The following is a 24,478-nucleotide window of genomic DNA, read 5'->3' on the forward strand; positions in this document are numbered from 1 at the left end:
GCATTCAGTGAGGTGAATAAATCAAAGTTACATTTAAACTCCTGCCTGTGGTCACCATAAGCCTCCAGTTTAAAGAATAAAATTCTATTTTTGTGATTAAATTTCCCCAGAACCTATCTAGTATCTTTGCACCTTTGACCAACATTCCTATCAAGTGTGCTAACATGTTACTCACCACTTAATCGTGGACATCTGGGGATGCAGTGATATCTGTTCGGATGGAGCTCCTTATGGCAGCAACAGGAGTGGTCAACATTCACTGCAGACAAACCCAGCACATCAACAATGTCTGTTACACATCAGTGAACAGTGTTTTATTTGAAATACTGAATGAACATTACTTACCTGGAACTGATGCTTTTATTCAAAGAGAAATTGAGTTGAGTGGCCATCCATTCATCCACCTTCCGCTGTTTATCTTGGTGTGTGTCATGGTGGCAGCAGGTTTGGCAAGGTAGCCCAGCCCAGGCAATCTACCATGGTCATAGTGTGATAAATCCAACAGAACTACAGATTCACAGATCTATAGATTTAGATACAACATGGCAAAAGCTTTCTCCAGTCTCCTATTAAATAAGAATCACCACTTCAGTCTAGCAGTCCATAGTTCCTGTTCCGACCTTAAAACAACACTGGAAAAGTGGGTCAACAAGACAGCCTAACCAAATGCTGAGCCTTCAGTATCTCAGGTAGATTCTCATTGACCCCTGGCTGAGTAAATGAGAATGCACCTCAGTGACCTCTGCCTGAGAGATGGGAAAATGAGTTCAAGTGTTCTTTCTAATCCTGAGCCATCTTGGCCTCAAAGCTTTCACACTTCTTTCCTTCACCATATCAGTGTTGAACCAGGACTTCATTACGTCCCCAAGCAATTCCAGAAAAGGAGAGACGCATTCTCTTTAACTAGGGTTTGGTTTGAAAGAGCTGATGGTGTTGCTCCAATTCTTATTATCATTATTTGAATGTGTTTTAGCCTAAGACAAGTATTGCATGGAATATTAAGGCAGTGCACCAAATCATGGCATGGCATCTGATTGTGATGAGCTTTGTGATGAGGAGTTTTGTGTAAATGTTGCAAAAACAAGCATAACATTGAGTCATATGGACTCACTGGAAATTTTTGGAATACCAGATCATCTTCTGAAAAAAAGCTGAGCTGTCATTATTACTCTTAGTCATACTCTATCTACTTCTCCCCAACTGTGGAGGAAACAGAAATTCCAACATACTTGTTTGAGTAGACAGTTGTTGTCACAGCCACTGTTCAGGCAAAATGCAACAAACAGAAAATGAGAGGTACTTTTACAAAATTATCATGTAACTATAATCTTAGCGATATGAACATTTGTATGTAATACTACAGAAAAAAGTCTAGGTTAGTTTACTTTCACAATGCCTGAGCCTTCAAACGCCCCCATATCTGAGCTGAGCTACTCTCAAAGCCTTTTCTCTGCATTAGGGGAAAGAAGCTCTGAGTTTGTGGGCAGAGGAATGCAGCTCACATCTTTGCCATAGCAGCCGTAGAGGTAATGCGCTCGCGTGTTGGCGCTTGTCGAGGTGAGCGCACCTCCCTCTTCTGTATTAATAATCGCATGTCCTATTGCTGTACCAACTGGGCTGTGTTTTACTGGGCCAGGGTTTGCTTACGGGAAGATAGATGATGAACTCCCCCACCTCTTCCTCTAATTTACACAATTACCCCCCCCCCACCACCATGTCTGTTTGACTGAAGTGTTCCCAATACTTGAATGAAAACCCTTACCACATATTCCCAATGCCAAGAGTAGACTTCAGCAAAAAAAAAAAAAAAAAGGTGAACACGACAAAAAAAAAAGAGAGAAAGAAAGAGAAAAGTACAACAGACTGTAAGGATTTTATTTGTGACTGAGGACAGCGACATCTTGGAATGTGACTAGAGCAGTTAAAAATAGCTTTGTTTAATATTCATACAATTCACTATAATGCCACAGAGTTCACAAATCCTGACAGGAAAAGATTTGACTGCTTTTTTTTGTGAGGAAAAATGTTTACATAAGCGCATCATCCATGACAATTGACTTATACATAGAAGGAATTGTTATTAAGATACAGTCAACTGTCAAAATCGTGCCGTGAAAGAGAAAATCACTGGTGATGACAATGATGGCTTCCTTTCCGTCTAATATAAACATACCAGCATGATCACTTTTTTCCCCCAGGGCAAAGTCATTGTTCCATTTTGAAAGCTCTCTGTGAATGCTTGAAATGTTCCCTTGATATTTTTTCCCTCTGCTCGTTTATTTGCTTGTATCCAGGTGATGTGCCAACCTGTCACATCAAGCACAGACGGCCTTATTTCCTCAGAGCAAAGGTCAAAACAATCGTCACAGGACGGATGGGTGTGTGTGTGTGATTGGGTGGGTTGATACACCACACTCAGTAGTTTTAGCTTGACGTGTTAAGTACAAACTACCCGAGGAAACAGATATTGTTAACAACATGCTCACTCAAACATGTCTGTGACATAGATTTTGACATCTTGGCAGAAATTTTCTGGGAGATGCATGATTTTTATGTGAAAATACAACATTCTTACTAGTCTAAATCACAAACTGTGGCTGCACAGGGTGGAATTTCCCTTTAACAAAGACTATGTTTTGGCATATTTGTGTATTAAATTAAATTCATCTGGTTTGTTTGTGGACATTAAGAGACTAACCATGACCTAGAGGAGAAAAGTAACTTTGTCCATCTGTCCAAATCACATTACGTCACATTACATGGCTAATAAAGGGTAATGAACTCCAAAAATCCCAAAATCAACGTTATCTTTCACTGCCACTTGGGGCCGCCAAGGTGCAAACTGGACCAGTGCAGCTTTAAAAAAGCATGCTTCCTTTTCGACATCTGCATGCCCCATTTTGAAGGACATAATACTGAGTTGCTTTCCAACCACACTCTTAATAACAACACTTATCATCAGTTACAGTACTGACCGCATGTCCTAACCACAGAATCATTATATAGTATTAGCACATGTTAACAACACCTGTTGTTGTGTAGTGAGTTTTTTTCCCCCCAAACAAGACGCACAGATGTGTTTAAAATCACACATCCCTTTGGGTCGTGAGAAAAAAAGAGGGCGGAAATGTACATGCCTGCAGAGACATGACCTTACATTTCTTTCCACTAGAGATGGAGTATGAAAACATTATTCTCAATTTGATGATCTGAAGGTAAACCCCACAAAGATGGAGTCCACACTAAAAAAAGGACTCAAGTATTCTCAAAGGTGACATTACTTAAAAAAACACAATAATTAGAGTAGTTGTACTTGCCATCTCTGCTTTTAGCTATCAAAACTGGAGCAGTAAAAATGCAGGCTGAGCTGTTGTGAGTAGAGTGATATAGTCAGTCTGACAGTAGTGTTAGCATTCCCTGAAGGCAGTTTAAAGAACAGTGTAGGATGAGGTTGCATAATCTGCGCCTCAAATTCATGGAAAAGAGTGCCTGGTCTTTGAGAAAGATATACTGACACTTCCAAGACGTCTGTAGAGAAGCATGTGGAGTAACACTCTTGGCAGCAACACGGGTGACTGTATCAAATGGAAATTTGTAGCTTAATTGATACTAGTTGCTACAAGCCGTACTAACAAAGAAGTGATGAAGTGGTGACAACACATGTCTGAATTTTAATGTGGATTTGAAGGTTTGTCTCCTCAAGCATATCTGAACAGATATTCTATATTTTTTTGAATCTTTTCATAAATGACTGGGCTACAATTTGAATCTTTAATAAAATGAGCTAAATGTTTGGTGGGAGTGGAGTTTCTGACCACTTGAAGCACTACAGAGCAATGTTATCGTGAGTGGGTCTGCATTTTGTTGACCTTGGTTTGAGGTCATTCTGTTGATCAACAACTGGCTGCTGTAACATGGCAAGAAATGTAGCAATGCACCAACAAAGGCAGTGCAGAAGAAGACTGCCAGCTAGCAAACATGGATGTAAACAAAGCACAATTAAAAATATTATTTAATCTGTTTTGCAAATGTCTTATGAGGAAGGAAATGCAGTCAAAATGTCCTGCCTTGGAAAACAATGCATTTTTGGGTGGAAACACAATGTAAACATTATTTTTACAAGTTTACAAGAAAACTCCATAGGGCACCTTTAATTTAAAGATGGAATTTCAGCTGGCAGATTGTTCATCTACAAACTGAAACCATTCACCAGTTCAACCATAGGTATCATCATATAAGGCCAAAAAATTACCTAGCAGATAAATATTTTTGGATTTCAGCATCTTTTGCAGCATTTAAGTTTGCATATTTGCAAGCATAAGTATTCAGTTTTTCACAAAGAATTCATGTCATGGCTCATTGACCAAGTAAATCCAAGTGAAAGCTGTAACATGTTATTGCTTTCATTAATTAAATCCACTACAACCAGCATGACTGGAAAAAGAGGAAACATGTAAGCCGAGAGAAATGGATTGTGTAAAACAGGGTGCAAGTAAATTTTAGTTGGCAAGGGCAGATAGAAAACAAGTTTTAGTTTTCTGATGAGGTGGGAAGGACTGTTTAAAATACTCATCAATGGTTCATACACTTGTATGTTGCAGTATAGCTGACATTTCTGCTCTCCTCATACATTTCGCATCACATTAAGAAAGCTACAATAAGCTGGTTCTCACGTTTTGCTCAGGTTTTATATTTCTATATTTAGTTCTTGTGTAGTCGAGTACACAAGTATTAAATTCTTTACAAAGTGCTCTGAAGTGTTTTAACAACTGTAAATAGGATCTACAGATGGTTTTTGCTGCTTTTACAACAGACTGTTTGAAAGCACAAGAACAGCCTGAGCCTATTAGATGCTATCTACTGTGTCTTCTCTCCCCCACTTACAGTAAGTGCCGTAAAAACAATTATTTGTGTGTGATCATGTATGGTGTGCAGCACTGTGTCTCTTTAAAGCTGCCATGAACAAAACATCCGCAAAGCTGCAACTTTTCAAATATTAGTCTAAAAAACATCACATCCAAATCATGTTTTGTTTTTGCTATGATGCCTCTGAACAGAACAAATGATTCACCATGGATGAAAGATCATTTAATCCACCACACACACACACACACACACACACACACACACACACACACACACACACACACACACACACACAGGCTTCAGGCTCTTAATAAGGCAGATGGTTGTACAAGCTGGTTTTACGCAGAACAAAGTGCCCGTCCTGTGTTTCACTCGCACACTCTTCATAGGGGGCACAAACACACTCACAAACAAAACACACCTGTTCTCCTAAGAGAACACACACACACACACACACACACAACACACACACACACACACACACACACAGGACTCAGAGACTTGTCCTCAGATGGAGGCGCCTATGACTGAGAACAGACTGTCATGACTGTGCTGTCCCATATCGTGTGACAGCTGGATTAGAGAAAAGGGCAATATTTCCCTAATGGCCTAATGTTGTGTTTGGCTGCCACATGAAGGGCACTGATACCTGCGGTCTCACATGTACAGCACACCTGCCTTGTTCCTGTGTGGTTTAAGTGTTACAGTAAAGGCACTAACACGAACAGGAATAAGGGCTACCATTTAAGGGTTGGTTCACCCAAATTACCAAACAGTTTCGATTCATGTGCTTCTAACAGTTTACTTTGGAACTATTCTTCTGACCAAATAAATACTCCCCATCTGTGGATTATCCAGACCAATGAGGAATGGAAAAACAAGTAGTATAATTTTTCAATGACACAAGCAAAAATAAAATAACATTCACTTTTATCTCATAGAGGTCAAATCGAGATACAGCTAGAGGTAAGAAAGTAAGTGAGAAACTGTTTTTGTAATATGGTTGAACCTTACATCTGAAATTCTAAACCAGCATAAAAATTACAAGCGGTGCAAGACTTATAATCACGATATCTTTTCATGTATATAAAAATGCTTTCTATAGAGATACTGTAACATATTTCCAAACAAAGGAAAAACCTACATTAAGTGTCTTGGTAAGGTGTTCTACCATAGGCCCCCAGCAGTGCTTCAGTGTTTCTTGGTATTGATGCTACACGTCTCTAGAACTCTACTGGATGGATGAGCACCTTTGTTTTAAAAGAACTGCGAAACAAAGCCTGATTCATGTAATTTTCACACTCATGAAATCAGTGACTTGGAACAGAATCATTTGCATTTATTATGTTTCTCCAGTTATTATTTTTTCCTTTAATCTGTCACCCATCTGTATATATATGTGTGTATGTGTACTTTGGGATTTTGGTGTGTGTGTGTGTGTGTGTGTGTGTCAATACCTCCAGGCTGGTTCAGTCAAACCCTGGACTGGAATTCAAGTCAACCACAAAGGGGGGATTTCCACGTGCCTCTCAGCCGTCTTGTGTGGAACATAAAATTGTGCGTCATCCCGTGGCTGCATCCGCTAGTGCGCCTCACTTCCTCATGGCTACGGGGCAAAAAACTGTTCAGCTGGCAATGAAGTAATGTTTGACTCACACTTCAGGTAAAGGCTTAATCAATTTATATCATTATGGAGACTGGCTTTGAAGTTAAGGCTGGACTTCAGTGCCACCCAGTGGTCACAACAAAGATGGATGGTAATTACAATTAAGGAAGAAATGGATTATTGTAAGATTATGACAATGAGGGGAGAAAAAAATCCAGAATCCTGCTCTTTTATGTCATCTTCAATAACCAGGTGTCAGCTGTGAACATCACCTGTTCTAACTTTGTTGGGTGCCTCCCAAAAAATGTGAAAACGGGTGTTTTAAACCATCACAACTGAGTAGGGAGGAAATTTGCAGAGGCACAATTAGACAGCAGTTCAGCCTGCATCTAACTAGTGACAGAAAGGGAAACTTTTGGGATGATATAAAAAAAGAGTTTCCCAAATAGATGCTTATATGCTATGTCAGCAGATGTAACTGCACAGCCAATAATCAATCAGCTCCAACAAGCAGGAGTTTATGGCTGGTTTCCAATATTTGCAGTAGCCTTTTCATGGATCCAGTACATGACATAGAAAAAATAATCAGTGATCACCTGAATGCAAATCCTGACAATGCAGCATATTTGAAAACACAACATTCTTATTCAACCAAGTAAACAAAACTATACAAAAAAATGGACAAAAATATACACTCACAGACAAAAAAAAAAGATTAAAGAACACAAAGTACAGATGAGAATAAAGATTAACATTTAAAGGATAACTGAATCTGGGGCTGAAATCCCCATGTTTTGGGGTGTAGATGATTGATAGGGACAAAAATCTAAAATCAGTGCAGCACTGAGCAAGAGCAACCACGAACAGCTGCTGAAATGAAATCCAATGGGCAACTGTCCATGTCCATTAAAGTGCCTGTTTTTGCCACTGACAGGCTCAGTGTTATTTTAAGTGTTGCTATGTTATGGATCTGATTCCTACAGAGACAGAATTGTTTATTAAAGAGTAGGATCCTTTTAGTTTTTAGTTTTAGTTTAAACTCCATTAACAAAAACAGCAATTTAACCTCACAGAACACAGGAGTTGCTGGAATACTCCTGCCTCAACCTATTAGTTTGTATTATTACATGACTTTCAGCAGTGGAAGAAGGTTTCAGATTCTTAAAGTACCACACAATAACTATAACTGAGGAAGTGGTATTCCAGCAACTGCTTCTCCACTGATTTCTACTGCTTAATACCCTCAGGGTATTAAAGTTACACTGTTCTTAAATTGGAAAAACATCAAAATGTGTGACTCAAAGCCCGCCTGGATTCACTTTATTCAGGTAAATGATACAGTAAAAAAAGATGCTCATCTCAATGAACCATGAATGAAGCAGTCATGCATTAACTAATCAAAAAGTTTGACTACATGGACAAAATTCACTTTCTCTCTACACATTTTAAGTAAGTCCATCATCCTCTCATATCAATTCAGATTTGACCACAGTACACAGTTTCATTGCATTAACATATGCAACAAATGCGCATGAGCCTTGTTTCTAGTCAAAACTGAGGAGGTTTCTTTAGACATACTGATTTCACACATGGTATTTCAGACCACAGACACAAGGCAATATAATGAATAAAGAAAATACAGATTGTTCAATTTATCAATGAATTTTAGAACTTGTTTACAAACTTTATGACAAGTTCATAATTCTGTTCCAAATTTGACATTATTTCATGCTAGCTGCACAGTAAATAGATGTGACACATTGCTCATTCGACAACAAAAAATGACCTGTTGTTATCAAAGTAATTGTGAAAAATATGAAACCGTTGTGAAAATTGCTGCAAATTGTGTTTTTTAAAGCCAAATTTCAACCAGAGTTTTGTTATTACTGAGATAATTAAAAATAACAAGCCCGAAAATTCATTAGATTATCAACAAAGATCACGTCTCTTTTTTTTTTAATATCACTTGAACATATTTACGTACTGGCGTCATAAATATTCACTACAGAATTAAAGGCTGACAAACTAAAGATGATAAAACAGTAGTGCTAAAATGAAAAGTTAACAAAAAGAGGAGATTTTAAAGGGGTTTCGTACTCAACATTAAACACTTCTACACCAAATAGAACAAAACATTTCAAAATCAAGATCATGACAACGGATCCAAGCTGCAAAACCAGCTACTAGCGAGGGCGGATTAAGCAAACACTTAAAAATATAACTGTTCAGCTGCCGTACTTATTTACATAAAAAGGTCATCAAGTTTAACACAAGAGAAGCATTAAAAATGATTAACAAAGGACTCCATTTATTTGTGTAAAGCAAAAACTAAATCCTCGGGCTGGCGACCTGCTCCTACTGAAACCTCACTATATACAAGACAAGGTCATTACATATGTTTAAAATCTAACATTTAGATTTAGGTAAATTCCCAGGGTGACTTTAATGACCTAAATTTGTTGAAGTAGTAAAGTTTACACCTCAGGAATTTCAAATATCCCTTACAGGCAACGAGATGACTGAACCAAGCGATTTGATTGGTTAAGGATGGTATCCAACTGCCAGCTTTTAGCTCATAAAAGGCATTATACAGGATCATAAACACATTATAAGCACAGAGCGAGTGCCTGCTTATTGTCATCAGGGCACTGATATACAAGAGTGCAAACAATTACTGGGTTGAGTTCTTTATGGGGTTTGTGTAAAAGGTGATGTTGTGACTCTGATGTAATTTTCTGATATATACCTTATGATTATGCTGTAATAAACAAGATAACCTGTGTTAATCATAGGCTTGTTTCTGTTTTTAGTGCATTAGGGTACACTGAAATACAATGATAACAGTGCCAGCTTGTAAATATACTCCTGGAGCTAATTAACAGTTAATTCATCCTGCTTTTAACTTTTCGTATGTAATATATATTACTTTCAAGAAAATCAACTTAGTCAGGGCATCTGTTGGTTTTATAGAGCTCATAATACTCTTGAGAATGTTTTGCATACTGCACTTATGAGCATTTTTTCTGCAGATGATTTTTGGCTGTAATCACTGTAATGAATCCCCTCACAGATGTTAATGAGCTTGATCTGAATTCATGCTCCTAAAAAGTGCCATCTGAAATAGATCCAGTCAGCAGATATGCAATATTAAAAGGTTCTGCAAGTTAAAATGACCCTAATGTGAGCTTATAAACATTTGTATTGAAAGTATAAAAACAAACATTAAGAATAACACTGCTCTCATTCAGAAATGTCAGGTGTGTTCCTGGAAAAAAACTCAGGATGAAAAACCATTGAGCAAAGATGGAAATTAACAGGTAAAGATGTGCAACAGTAGCAAGGTTACAGCTGCACACATCCTTACAGACGTGGATCTTAGAGTTTCTGGCTTTGGTGAAAGATTTAGACTGAGTTTCTCATGTTGTTGTTAGCCAAACAGTTACTGCATGTTGCAGTATGCTGCAGGAGCTGCTATGACCATATTGAGACACACAATCTAAAAAAACATAACCTCGATATATGCTGAAGAATTTCTGTAGAATATGTTTGGAGCAGTTACACAACAAATTAACAGTAAACTCTGTAAGTGTGGTTATAAGCTAAAAATGCTTTGTGAAGCCAGACAGAACCTAAAATAACTAAACAACCTTGGAGAAAAAAATATATCATCACTGGCTGATGACAGAAAACTGTCCCTCTGTATCAGCTGTCTTAACAATCCTTGTACATACTGCTCAAATTCACACAGAATGGGACTCTGGTTTGTATCAGTTTACAGTAGAGATATTTAAAGGCACATTCTGCAATATCTCCTATTGCATTATTGACAAGGACACATAGTGTCTCGGATGCAAAGCACCTGAAACCAGGCCCAGCCATGTCATCCAACTGCAGAGTTGCAGAACCAGCAGTTCTGGGGCTTCATTTATGAAACAGTGCATAGGATCCGTACTGAAAGTGTACATGCACACAAAAGCCAAAATTAGATTTAAAAAATTGTGCGCATGTGCACCTGCAGGCAAGTATTGAGCAGAAGTTGATCGAGTGGGTTAGGGTTAGTATCTGAGTTAGGATCAGGTTGATCTATAAGTATGAGCACATTCTCCTGTCAAGTTTGTTTTAATAGATTTTGTAGATCCCATGTTTTGCAAAAAGTGGTGTACACCTCTTTCAGTCCCTGTTTTGTGCATACAAAACAGTTATAAATGAGGCCCCTGGTCCTGCAGTTCCAATACAACATGCACCACCAACAGGTGAGGAAAGTAAGATGCACACATGCATATCTTACCATCTACAGGCAAGGAAAAGAACACTTTCTAGTAGTACTACAGCACTTACCACATGCAGGTAGTGAGTGTTACAACTGCCAGTACTTTAATTTTTATAGCTGCTGTTCTTTGCAACTTTGTGTGTAGGATTTAAAATTTTCATCTGTGGGGAATCTGGTAGTATAAAAAATATACTAATACTGTTGAAAACAGCTGTTTTTTGGTGGGAAAAGGGGATAAAATCAAGAGGACAAGAGGACAAAAATTGCCAAGTCTAATCTGTCCAGCATGTCTCTGAACTCTGAATACTTGAATTTTAAACTTTGTTGTTACCAAATAATTTACATATCTGCCATTTATTGCAGCTATAAAAATCTACAGGTGCAACCTTTATTGGCTGCAGGTGGCACAAGTGTTAAAATTGCAGCAGCTATTTCTGTCATGTATGAAACTGATAAACATGTGCAGGTCCTATTTGGTGGTGCTATTATTTTTTTTTCCTATAGGTGGTGCAGATTGGCGACAAAGTAGGGGAATATCTGCAGTCTGCCTAAACATTAATGAGTGAGTTTGTGAGCTCCAGCAGGTGCTTTGCATCTAAAAATACAATGACACCTGAATCATTAATGGCTTTACCCATTTTCAGCACTGAGTCCTTCTGTTCACTCCAATTCATAGTAAGCAAAGATGACGCCATAAGGCTGAGTAGGAAATCTCGCTGACTGTGCCTTTAAATGTCTTGCAGGATGCAAAACATACAAATGCTTCAAAGTACATTGTTTGTTACTTCTTCTCAATCTTCAGTGTTTGTACAAAACTCCAGAGGTCCTTAACCACCTGAGGAAGGCATGGGTAGAGGAGAGAGGGATAACAATAGGATAACAAAGAAAGAGAGAGAGAAATTATAAATCATCCAAATGAAGTGCTATACAGCATGAGACACATGACTCATTTTTACTACAACATGCTTTTGTGCGTCTCGCCTGTGGGAACGCTGAGTTTAGATGGGGCTGTTGGGGAACGACGAGGGGTTGGGTGGGGGCAGCAGTACATACCAGAGTATATGACTAGGTGCTCCAGGTCTGACAGATCTCAGCCTTGGCTGATGAAACCAAAGCACTTCCACAGATGTTTCTACACACTGGGATCAACAAGCTCTCCCCAACCCAACTCCACCCCCACTCTTTTTCCTTGTCCACCCAGCCCTCACTCCACTCTAAAGAGCTTTCACCTGCTCTCATAACTGTACAGTTAACATTTTAACACTGCAATGAAATCACAAACGAATGTTCAAATAGCCCTATTTTGTGTGATCATCAAACAGATGTTGTAATACAGAAAACACAGCATTGCTACCTGACACAAGGCCTAGAATCATTTAGCCTGTGGTGATGATCTAAAGGCTTTTGAGTGATTAATTCATGCTCTGCAAAACAACGTGCAGGAGCTGTTGGTTATCGTCTGAAATGACAAGCAGTATTAGAAAAGATTTAAGTCCTGCATTTAGAAAAACCCTGTTTTGGGGTTGGTCAAAGGCCTTGAATGTGAAAGAGACTGGTACCATCCACATACCACCAGTCCCTTCATTAAGGCTACAAAAGACACACACTTCAGTAAATCACCCAGACAGAGTTTGTCTTGGCAGGTGTACTCCCATTCCATCTCGAAAGAGCCCGCTGACACAAAATGAATATAATTCAAAGAGAACACACTGTGCTGGAGAGACATTTGAGGCATACTGGACAGTGTAAGGTATGAGGACAGTGTGAGGAACAATAATGCATTCCTTGGTATTTATCATGGAAAAGAGCTCTTAAAACTAAAATGAAGGTTGAGGTAAATGTGCCTGTGGCTATTAACACCCAGTTAATGGAATATTTTGAGAAACCTGGCAGCAAACACCTCCCCCAGGCTGAATGTTTATGAAACTAAATGCATAGATTGCAAAAGCAAAGAGGCAGGATATTGATGTGAACTGTACATGTAATGTAAGAGCCAAAAATGTAAAAACTTAAGACATAAAATAAATAAAGACCAATCTCAGATGCCTGGTCATCAGGGGTTTCAAAACTGTGTACAATCAATAAATACATACAATTATATATCAAATGACTCATGATTACTTACTTTTTTGTCGGAGATTTTAAAAGAACTCCTCACGAAATTCTCAAACTTCTGCTCTGTCTTCGGTAGGGGTTTTCCCTAATGAACAAGGCCATTAAATCATCAGCTTAACCTTCCATCAGACATTCAATTAAGACTGGCAATTTGCAAAAGAGGATGACAGCCTTACCTCTTTGGCTGCAGTTGACAACTTGCTCTTAATCTCAGTCAGAGAGGGAGACTTAGACGGGCCGGCCTGGAGTTTGTCTTTTCCTGGGGCAGGTGTCTTGAAAAATACATCAGCCAGATAAGAAACACTGATTGATATGTCAAATAGAGAGAGATTTATAGAGTTGTAGATAAAAAGATAGCTTCAAATTATGCCACCATATTTCTTCTTTTACTCAGGTTCAGCTCTTGCTACAACCTTTTACGTCTCTGTGTTCTCATTTGAACCCAACACAATAAATAGCTAATTCTAACTTATTGGTGATGAATTCATTTGCTGACCAACACGCCAGTCTGGGCTGCAGCTCTATTGTGACCCATTTAGTTGGGTCTGTGTTTACAGGCTTGGCGTGGGCAACCAGCTGGAAGAACATAAAAGCATTAGAAAGGACAACAAATTCTAGCCTAATTGCACCATCTTTTTTTTTTTTAAACAAATACATCAGGTACAAATTATGTTTTTTATTGTTTGCAAGCAGGAGAGGGCAAGCCCTGACTCTCCAATGAGCAATAGAGATAGTTTGTCAAATGGTTTTTTCCATTGAAGGCAAATCCTAACAACTGAACTAAAGGAAAAAAAGGTCAAAGAGCAGCTAATGTTCTTGTGCTTGTTTTTCAAACAAGTGATACTGACGTCAATTTAATAGCTTCCACAAGAAAAGATGACACTTTTTCTGTTTATGGTTTATGAATGGTCAAATCTAAAACAATACAGTCCCAAGTAACTTTTCGGGAACATCGAAGAGATTATTTTGATGGGCAAAGACCACTGTGTGTTTGTGAGGACAAAGAGCAGCATGAGCACTGAGCTGGAAGGCCCACAGGTGTGTCCAGACCCGGGCATTGGAGGCCCCAGTGGTCCTCAATTAGGAAGCGTCTGAATGTGACACAACAACAACACGCACACACACACCATGACTGCATGTTACACAAGCCACGGAGCTTGTCCCTACATGCAAAGCCAGTGTGGAATCCAGTGAAATTGCAGGGTTTCATTGATAGCCAGAGACACATTTGACAGAAGAGAGGAACAGCTCATAGAGCAACTTTTTACCAAGCAAGTCAAAAAAACAGCAAAACCTCAGGAGCCAGTGAACACTTTTTGTGCGGCGGTGGTGGAGGGATTACTTGGTTAGTGTTAACTATATATTATCCTACTCTGTGGTTCAGCAGTAGTGGACAGAGAATGGCACTGTGGTTTCAGGATCAGGGTCTTTATTCCTACTGAAATGCAATAGAAGTAGGTTTGGGTATCATTCTGATTTCAGCTATTTTGATCCTGGTTTCTGCTTATCCATTCCAGTTCTGATCATATCCTAGTTCCAATCTTTTAAAATAAAATACAATACCTTGCCATGCACAAGTAAAATGTGCATTTTAACCATACTTGTAAACAGCAGCTCCAGTAGACATGTATAGTATACCACAGACACTATTTATGGTTTTGAGCCTGGGCAACCGAGACGTAGACAGAAGTGCAATGGGTCAAAATATTGCATTCAGGAATAGATAAATGGAAATCGAAAACCATGTTTCTTGATAAAATCTAAAATACTTTAGGAACTGGTTCAGCTTCATCAGGCTTTGGAAGGCAGGGTAAGACTTGAAATGGTTAAAAACAGGTGGATCTTAAGAAAATTAATTTTCTCTCTAGTTTAAAAAAATGCTGTAATCTGTCCCTGTCCCCAAGGGATCTGTATTTTATAACATAGATCAAAAGGTATAAAGTAAAAAAAAGAAAACCTTTGACACACATACCACACTACAAAAAAGAGCATGCTGCTGGCTCCTGGCCAGACAAATGCACTACGTATTTATTATTTACGGGCAGCTCTCTACTTCCAAAGGACAGCTGTGGACCTCAAACAGCTGATAAACACACAAAGCCGCAAGCTTTTTCATCTGGGCCAGACACTGATTACAGATGCCACGAGACATGGAACTTAATCACAAGCACGCTATCATTTGATGCAATCTCTTGTCTTCAATCCAGTGCAAACACATGGTTGTGACACCTTTGCTCATCAAGTCTGTCTGGGATGGTAATTATCATTTTGTTGGAATGAGAGCTTTGAGGACCCATGTCTGGGCAAAATGTCACCGGGAACTGTGACTCTAAACCCATGACTTGTATGTGTATATGTGCATATAGAGATTGGTGTTTTGGACATTTTTCATGCACAACAGCAATCGGTAGAGTCATAGTTAGAAGCAAAACATCCTTACACTCACGGGAAAAATAAATAAGCACTAACAAGATAGGCACCTGCTGCAACACAAGTCCATCAGTCATTAAAACAATGACTCACACCCTTTTGGGATAAGCCTGAGTGAAGTGGTTAACAACTTTACGACTGTGACGTGTGCTTGAAGGCATCAACTTCTCCAAACCCATCAATCAAAGGACACCAGCTGCAAGATAAAGTTACTTCAGATCAGCACAACTCGAGTTAGCTGGTTCTCATGTCAAGCTTGTTACGCAAGAAGGTGCAGCTACATGCTGGGCTGTGAGAGGTGCGAACTGCGGTACTGGCAACAGATCTGACAAGCCAATCTAATGACCAGTCACCTGCATTTAGGAAAGAAAAAAACAGACATCCACGCCCGCTTCCTCGCTCCTCAGGGGCATCTGGAAGCGCAAGCTGCACCAGACATCAAACACTGGTAATGAGAGCAATTGGGAGAAGGTGTGTCCAGGAAGTGAGGGGTGTGAAGAGGTTGTAGAGAGGGAACAGTTGTTGTGTAGAAGTGTAGAGGGGATGGGGGCAGTTGAAGCTCCACGGGCCAGAAAGTTAAACTGGCAGGATGGTTTCGGCGATTCAGCTGCCCATCGGCTAATCCCCTAGAGCATTTCAAGAGCCACTGTGTTATGTCTGGACAACGGCCACTACAGAATTAGCTGCACTCTCCCACGCAGCAAGAACGCTGACCCTCAGGCTTTAGAGCCTCAGGAGTTTAGAAAGGCGGTAGCTTAGAGTTTAGCATCATAAAAATCACAGCTTTCTATAAAAAATGTCACAAAAGAAATTACAATTCTCCTATGTGCACTGGGTGTGCAAGTGAGTGTAAAATGTTGTGCTTTTAGAATGAGTCATGTTTTATCATACAAGCAGCCAGCATTTGCATGCCATTACCTAATACTTTATCTAAACTAGCTTCATTTTTTAATCACACTAGTATGCTTTGTGAAATTTGTAAACTTGTAAAGAAACTTGCAAATTTGCATTCCCTGATATGTATGTGTACTACAGGGGGCTGGGGGGCATCAAAGGTGGCTGCAACTCAAGACAGCAGGGTCAGGCCAAGGGGTCGCAGGTTTAATCCATGCCCCAGGAAACCCGTTTAGAGGTCAGGTGTGTTTGCTTAAAGAGAGGCAGAGTTCAAGCTTTGGGTTTTGAGAGGCGGCTGTCCAAGACATTCCATCCAAGAAATTAACTATCAGGTTGAGCTAATTGCAATGTGCATTTATCGCATTCCTTGGCGGTGGAATGGGAGGGCATTCCAAGTTTTTTTTTTGTGAATGCCAATAAATGCAAACAATTACCCTTGGTCATAGACGCCCTGTGTCTTTTCAGGCTCATGCCTGAGCAGAAATAAAAAAAGACCAAGTTGTTTGTAATGGATTTTACATTTCTTCTTAAGTGAGCTAACTGTGTTCCAAATTTTGCTTGCAGGCCTCATCACGTCTTCACTTCAGACATACTGTAAATAGTAGGAGGTCCATGTCAGTTTGCAAAGAGGGATGTTTTAAATTTGGTTGCTCTCTACTGCTTTATTCCTAAAAGTTCATTTCCTCTATGTAACATGACATGAATCTATCAGAGTTGCTTCTAAATGATGTAGTAAATACGTGCATACTTCTTTGTCCACTCTTCTTTAAACCTTTAAAACCATTTTTGGCCTACTTTTAAGATGTCTTTCATTAGCAAGAGTTTCTAGCTTTGACTGTAGTCTGGCGTAACTGTGGACCTAGTTCATCACTCAAACAATTCCATCTAGATGTAAACTAACTTACTGCACAAAACTAGCTGTATTATTAAATTCTAAAATTATTTAACCTAGCAAAAGAAACAGGCCTAAGATGGGGGTTAAAAGGGGAATTTATAGGGATGGGTACAATAAAGACGCTTTCATTTTTGTTTTGTGTAAATCAAAAAAAAAAAACAAAAAAAACACACATCTTCATTGCATCTATAACCCTACATTGCCCTTCTACGGTGATACAACCCATCTATACCTTAATCTGTGGTTTGACTGCTGATCCTGATGGCTTTCCTGCAGGGCCGTTTTGTTTCACTGGAGTCTTGCTGGGCTTCTTTGCTGAAGACTCTGGGCTCTGAGAAAGCAAAGGAACAAACCCAACATTCATAAATGAGGCATCCCCAGGATGACATCCCTGTTTTTAGGAAACATGGGTTTAAACCAGGTAAATTTACCAGTCTGCTTCACGTAAAACATGTAAACAACAGATAATAAAAAAGGAAGCAGAACAGTCTTTGTATTAAAAGCTCAGAAAATTAACTAAGTTGATCATAGATCACAGGTGATCACAGTAAAAAAACAAAACAAGTGATATGAGCAACAAGCACCTGTAGGTGTTATCAAAACTTCATGAAAAGGTGCTTTGACTAAATCTGAAGGTAGTGGATTACAACTGCAAAGAGGTGACTCAGTTTAGATTGTTGGCCATTTTCTATATTTCACAACCCCTTAAATACTGTATATATTTATTATAACCCTGTTGGTCAGTTACAAAACTATGACTGTGGTTCATTTTTAGCAATTGTCTCCTCTTCTTGATTTATTATGTTGGATAATAACAAAGCAAATAACAAAGCCTCTGAGGCTCTGGTAGTTGTGTCATGTTGTTTTGAAAACTCCATATCAAAGCACTAATTGCTAGGCCTCTTTTATAGCTGACAAATTATAATTGGCATTTAACATAATGTGAACCACATTTGTAGAAGTGTTTGCAATTGTGGTTAATTTTCTTCAGAGTCTTTCGCCATGAGGTTTTCACGTTATTTTCTCTCACCCCGGCAAGGTCATAATAATATCAATGCTGCACGTGTACACTACTTTTAAAAGCACTTCAACCCAACATGACAAAAGAAATTTACATTGTGCAACAAAAAACAAGACAACAGTATAAAGTCATTGTAAAGAAGTAAAAAAGGTTAATCCATCTGCAGGCTGGACTAAACACATAACTACACCAAAATCAGGAATGATATGCAACCAAAACTGAAATTATCTTCAAGCACCAGTGCTACATAAAATTACAGAGGAAATTCTAGACATACTGAGTAATTTCTCACTGATCAGATACTTAGTACCCCAATAACCTGTCATTGTTCTCCGCCACACTGGAGGCCTTCCCGTCAGGTTTCCATTGCTCTCAGGCACCTGTGTAATTACCTTGTAATAGCCGAGGCAAGTACCTGCATTTCCTGAGCACCATCCCTTTCCTTGCAATCACTGGTATTCACCTTGGAATGGGCTAGAAGTGTAATTGCCTGTGTTGACATAACTGCTACAAGGCAATTACACATGTAATTTCCTAGAGCAATGCCTGGTAATACAAGATGCTGGAGGGTTGTTTCAGTAAGGTTTCAAAGCTTTTTTTGTTTTTTAAATCAGAATGATATTAACATGCAAGGGACACTCACATGGATGCACCTGAGTGTTTGTGCTCTGTATATAGCCAGATTTTTAAATGGCATATTGTAATTCCATTGGGTGGTCGGCTCTCTTGTTACTGTGTTTTCAACAGTTATTTTAATCCCTTTGTTCTTTATAAAGAAGTAAAGTTTCAGGAAATTATGACACACATTTTGCATATGACAATTTGAAATGTCATTGTATTGTACACTGTAATCTCTCTGTTGTTTGTGTGAGGAGAAGTTCAGAGGTTGGAGGATTTACCACAAAACTAAGACCTCTGTCTTTAATGTGGTGAAGATCTGCTGAGTGTTTTCTGGTTACATGACTCTTTAAGCATGTCACCACATTAGCCCCCCTCTCTGCCTTCATCTTGCTCTTTATTTAGACAGGTTGGAAAGTTAGCTCCATTGCTATCGGTAAAAGGTTGATCACATTACAATAAATTTCTATAACAAGTCGCAGTAATGATACTAGTGATAAGAATATGCATGAATGTTGTGTAGGTGTAGCAGTCTTGTGTTGGAGCAATCCGACATGCTGCCCTGCAAACTCATATTCCAGGTTCCTGGGTCAGGAAGTTGTATCATGGGAGCAAAGACTTGTTGGATGGGCTATGGCCCAGGAGCTAAAGATAATTCCTGTGACTGAATCTCACTTAAAGTGTAGAAAGATTCAAGGGTTGCTGGGTATAGATCCTGTCATGTAAAAGCACCCTTGCTGTTTTGACTGAACAAAGGAGTCACCTTAAACACTGTTTAAGTAAGCATTTTCACCTTTTTTTCCAACATGTGCGTATTGTTCTCAATGCCAACACTGGCACAGCCAGCCTGTTCTGTTGCCAGAATTATGATGATTGTCTGAAGTAATGATGTAAGATTTACTAGTCATGGCAACTCTGTCAAATTGCAATTCCAACATCTAAATACAAGTTACGTGTAGACCACATGCCCCAGGATCTTGTTTTGTAACACACATCCAATGTGGTCCAAATCAGAGCTGAAAATTAGGCATCTTAGGCAACATGTGTGCTCTCTACACCAGGCAGAAAACATCAAACCTGTGTCACATGTGACAAAAAAAATCAACAAAGGTGCCAGAATGTCATTTAGTACCAGTACTAGTAAAACTATTTACACAGACCATACAAATATGCAAAGTTTTTCAGATTTCCTGTGCAGATCAAATCTATCTAATCTGTGACCAAGTAAACTAGATTAAGAATCACACCAAACATTTTATGCTAGCTTTCACATTTTGATTGGTACTCAAAACAGTACTGAGGTACAATATGACAAAAAAGAAAGAAAACAGTATTGGAATCTGTCTGAATTAGCAGTCAAAAAATAACTGCTCCCAGCCCTACTTTCTAGAACTTTGTACCTTCATTACTAAAGAATGAGACAGGACAGCTATGGAGCTAAAGAGAAGAAGGTGAAGAAAAGGATTAAGGTCATAGAGGGAAGAATTGGGGGGGGGGCAGAATGTGGAGGAATTGGAAGAGAAGACAACAGAATAAATCAACAGGTGACAGAAATGCTCAGCTGTCATCTGACCCTGAGGCAAGGATCGGCGCTCACGTCGCAGGTATGCGCATCTGCCCTGCTTTGATCTTTTGCCTGGCACAGTTTGCACTTGGATAGCGTGTTTTAAAAAAAAAAAAAAAAAAACTAAAAATGAGGCAGATACACACACTTGCAAGTGATTGTGGTAACACGCAAAACAAGTGTTCAAAGGCAAAGGCCAGGTGCAAAGCTGAAATGGCATGAGAGACGATAAAAAGGAGCAATCATATTAACAGTGGGATGACAGAGGGACAAAGATATGCAGCGTTACCGAAAAATGGGGAAGATTTTTCCCATAACTCGTGCATGTGTGAGTGTGAGTGTGCATGTGCACATGCATGAAACTATGTGTAATGCATATGTACTGTGCATATGAACTTTAATGTTAAAGTGTACATGTCTACAGTGTGCATGTCTGACTGCATGTGTGAGTGCGTGCATGTCCCTGTGCATGTCCCTGTGCATGTCTGTCTGTGTGTGTGTGTGTGTGTGTGTGTGTGTGTAGGATAACATAGTGCTGTCTTGTTGGTGAGACGGTGAGAATTCAAGCAGATTACAGAGGAGAAATCCGATCATTACGCCACACAGACCCTGTGTTTTACTCACGGAAAACAGGTGGGTACATGAGCAAACAGGATGAAAGTTCCATGTTTTGTCTCACACAAAAAAGGTGGACGGTCAGTGAGTGCAGGAATGGGAAGGGCCTGCTGAAATGAAACACTACTATAGGATACAGTCTGTGGGAGTGTAAATGATGAGGTAGAAACAACAGGGGAGTGGGCAGACTGCCGCAACTCAAAGAAATTCCTTTTACTCCAAAGAAATTTGAGGGCAAGCCCTTGGTTACCCTGACACCTGGTGGACAACAGAGGACTGGAGACACCCCAAATGAATACAGTCTACTGTTAAAATAAAGTTTGGTGACAAACAAGGACATTTGGTAATAATATTTAAAGTAAAAGATAACATCTGTAGATAGCTTAAAAACACATCTCAAATGACAAAAGAAAAAAATCATTCCAGTCTATTATATTTATAGCTATATATCTATCTATCTACTAAATCTAACATATGTATGATTATTTAAGTTCAAATAACAAGTAACTTTTAAATGAACAAACTAAATACTCCAGAGCATCAATAAATTGCTCCGCAGGAGCTCTGGTTGGCATGTTTTACTTTACAATAGTTTAATGTCATGGAAGCCACACAGGGACATTCAAGCATGTAAAATTCACAGGTACAATAAATTGTTCCTCAAAATTCTAATCTTATTTATAAAAAGAACAAAAAAATAGACCAGGCTTACTTTTTTGAGCTCTTTTCCAACATTCTTCTGAGGCTTCACAGCATTTTCATCACTGTCGTCATCTTCATCATCACTACAAAAAAGTGGTATTAAGTGAAAAAAACATTAAATAAGGTGTCTCTGCACAAATGCAAGAAAAAATGTTTTTTGTTTGTTTTTTAGGCATGCCAAGTGTCAGAAAAAAATCAGCATTAAAAAACATACTCTTCATCATCTTCGTCACTGTCTTCTTCATCATCGTCATCAGAATCCATCTTCAGTTTTTTCTACAAGGAAAGTTAATGATCTGTTTGTTAAGAAAACACTAAGAATTTCACATAGCAACAACAAATAGCCACCACAGCCTCAGAAACCTTCTTGCTGTAACTCATCATTTACAAAGATTAAAAATCATCTTTAGGACTTTAGCCTTAGCTTCTGGGACAATTTTCTTGCAGAGCTAAAGACAGCCCTGTTGCCATGAATTCAAAAGAACAAACTACCAATGGAGGCTTCTTCCCAGACATCAGACTTGCAGGTCGTTTGACTGGCGATGTGTTGTTCTCCTCCTCCTCATCCTCTGAATCCTTCACACCTACAAAACAAACATGGACATAAAATGACACTCACTTGAGAAGGTAGGCAGAGCTACCAACTCACTACTTTTAACTTGGGTAGGTTAAATACTTCATTTTAATGATGTCATATTCTAAGTGTACATCTGTAGTTCCAGCAGAAGGAAAAACAACGACAGCAGTGACAGCTGCTGCACTAATACTCACTAACAAAGTGCTGCCCGCTGATATGAACTGGTCCGGAGCCAGACTGAAGACGGAAGGTAACTGGAGGAGTGATTTCAAATCCACCTAAACTCATCTGGACAATGTGAGAGTGACAACTTTCACGACAATGTACATTTTTTAATTATTCATGTACTATTTGCATCCAATAATATATTATAGCATTCACACCTGTGTTTGATTGATTTTTCTTTTCAGTTCTTGTTATCTTATTATGCATTAAGAGTCTGAAAACTTAAATATAAGTTTTACATATGTCAATGAGCAGCTCCTTTAATACTTCACAAAATGCTGTCAGCGTTGGTGTTTACTCACAGACGGCAGGACGGACGGCTTCAGGACAACCAGTGGCACTTTGGTCGTTTTTCCATCGTAAGTGAGGCCCTCGACTTCCACCATGTGGAACTTATCCTCAGCCTCAGCTCCCAGACACACCTGCAACAGCAGCACAGCTGATTCTTTACAGATACACCTCTATGTCATGGCATCGTCACGCTAACACTGCTCCTGATACCCTTTGCCTGAACTGAGGAACTACGACAAGCACAGGTTTCAACCGACCAACGTCAAGTTTCTGGCAAGATTTCTGCCTCCAGATACGGTCTAATTTCTGAAATACCTGCTGATACCAGCTGAAGACTGCAGATCCAGTTTGACACATTAACAATAATCTCATTAATGAAAGTGTTGAAATTGCTTCCCCCAGTTTCACATAAAAAAAATACCTTTTCTTTTCTCTTCATTTATTTTTAAAATCTCAAAACTGAAACAATTACTGACTGACACAAAATACTAAATTAAAACCACATAGGAGAGAGACAGAAAGAAACAGATCACTATATGAGATCATGGAAATTTCCAACAGAACATAATCAAGACAAGATACTTTGTATGTGTTCACAATATTTAATTATTCAATATAAATGTCTTTGAAAAAACGTTTTCTCAACTTCTTAACCCTGTAAAATATTGAAAAACTTTCTGTTTTACTAGGGGAGAACAAGAAAAGTGAAGAACTGGCAGAACTGACTCTCACAGCATAACTTATCAATATGCATCTATCTTTAATGAAACAGATATATGCGTAATGGATAAAACATATGCAACATATGAGATTAAAGTGTATGGATTCTGGCCTGTACTTGAACAAGCAGACTAGGTGAAAATCTTATGAGAACACAAATCATAAACATACTGTACGCATATATGCAACATTTGTAAAGTTAGAGAAAGAGAAAGTGGAAAGCAGTAAATACAACCCCCAAAACAAACAGACATTTAAAATCCGTTCTTCAAATGTCAAATACCAGTAAAGCAAATTGAAACTGACAACTGCAGAAAAAAGCAGACTGAGGTTCAATGAAAGTAGCGCTAACAACACCACTGTTCTTATATTTAACGCTTGTGATATTTCCCATTGAAACACGTCTTCCAGTCGTATTATTCTCCTATAACAGTTGTTCTACGAGCAATGGAAAGTGTTTTCCTTACGGCTTTGAGTGACAGCTGTTGCTCCGTATCATCGTCGTCTACGTCAACTTTGAACTCTCGCTTGTCCGATTTTAGGGTGCAACCTTGGGGAAAAAAAACATACGTGAGACGTGTAACAAACCTTATGCCTGCACTCATCTTGGACAATATACACAAATGTACAAAACTGCTGGAGATACGGGGTTTAACTCTTTACAATAGCTCTGCACCCCATTGCTTTGCTCGGCTAGCTAACAAAAGAGCTGAATTGGCGCCGAGTGGAGACAGGCAGGTTAGCCAGATATTTAGCTTACTCCCTCCAGCTAAAAATAATAAATGGCTATTTGTGCATGATAATAAGGCAGTAAAGCTGATTGTGCGAACGAAAAATTTGAGGTTTGTCAGAGTAAGCGAGCTCACCAAACAAGTACATTTGTGGTCTGCTCACATCTGAGATATCGTCCTCCATCTTTGAAGTGGGCGGTGACACTTCCGTAAATTGGCTTGACGGACACATCACCGAGCCAATGAGAAAGCGAAAACGTCACCGAAGGGTCAAAAACATTCGAGCCAATAGAATTAGAGAATGGGAGGAAACGAAACAGAGTATTCTATTAGATGAA

General features: G+C 39.0%; 1 protein-coding gene across 1 annotated transcript; it reads right to left on the reverse strand.

The window, feature by feature from the left end:
* Positions 1-7,776: 7,776 nt before the first annotated feature.
* npm1b (nucleophosmin 1b) lies at positions 7,777-24,369 on the reverse strand. The gene is made up of 11 exons (XM_018703045.2): positions 24,276-24,369; positions 23,877-23,959; positions 22,701-22,820; positions 22,368-22,461; positions 22,089-22,180; positions 21,811-21,872; positions 21,607-21,679; positions 17,309-17,407; positions 13,034-13,129; positions 12,868-12,942; positions 7,777-11,577 (listed from the first exon to the last, which is right to left on the reverse strand). The coding sequence occupies exons 1-11, from the start codon at positions 24,322-24,324 to the stop codon at positions 11,524-11,526; spliced, it is 897 nt and encodes a 298-aa protein (XP_018558561.1). The 5' UTR covers positions 24,325-24,369; the 3' UTR covers positions 7,777-11,523.
* Positions 24,370-24,478: the final 109 nt, after the last annotated feature.

The sequence above is a fragment of the Lates calcarifer genome, linkage group LG8 (genome assembly GCF_001640805.2).
Source record: "Lates calcarifer isolate ASB-BC8 linkage group LG8, TLL_Latcal_v3, whole genome shotgun sequence".
In the NCBI taxonomy this organism is placed as follows: Eukaryota; Metazoa; Chordata; class Actinopteri; family Centropomidae; genus Lates; species Lates calcarifer.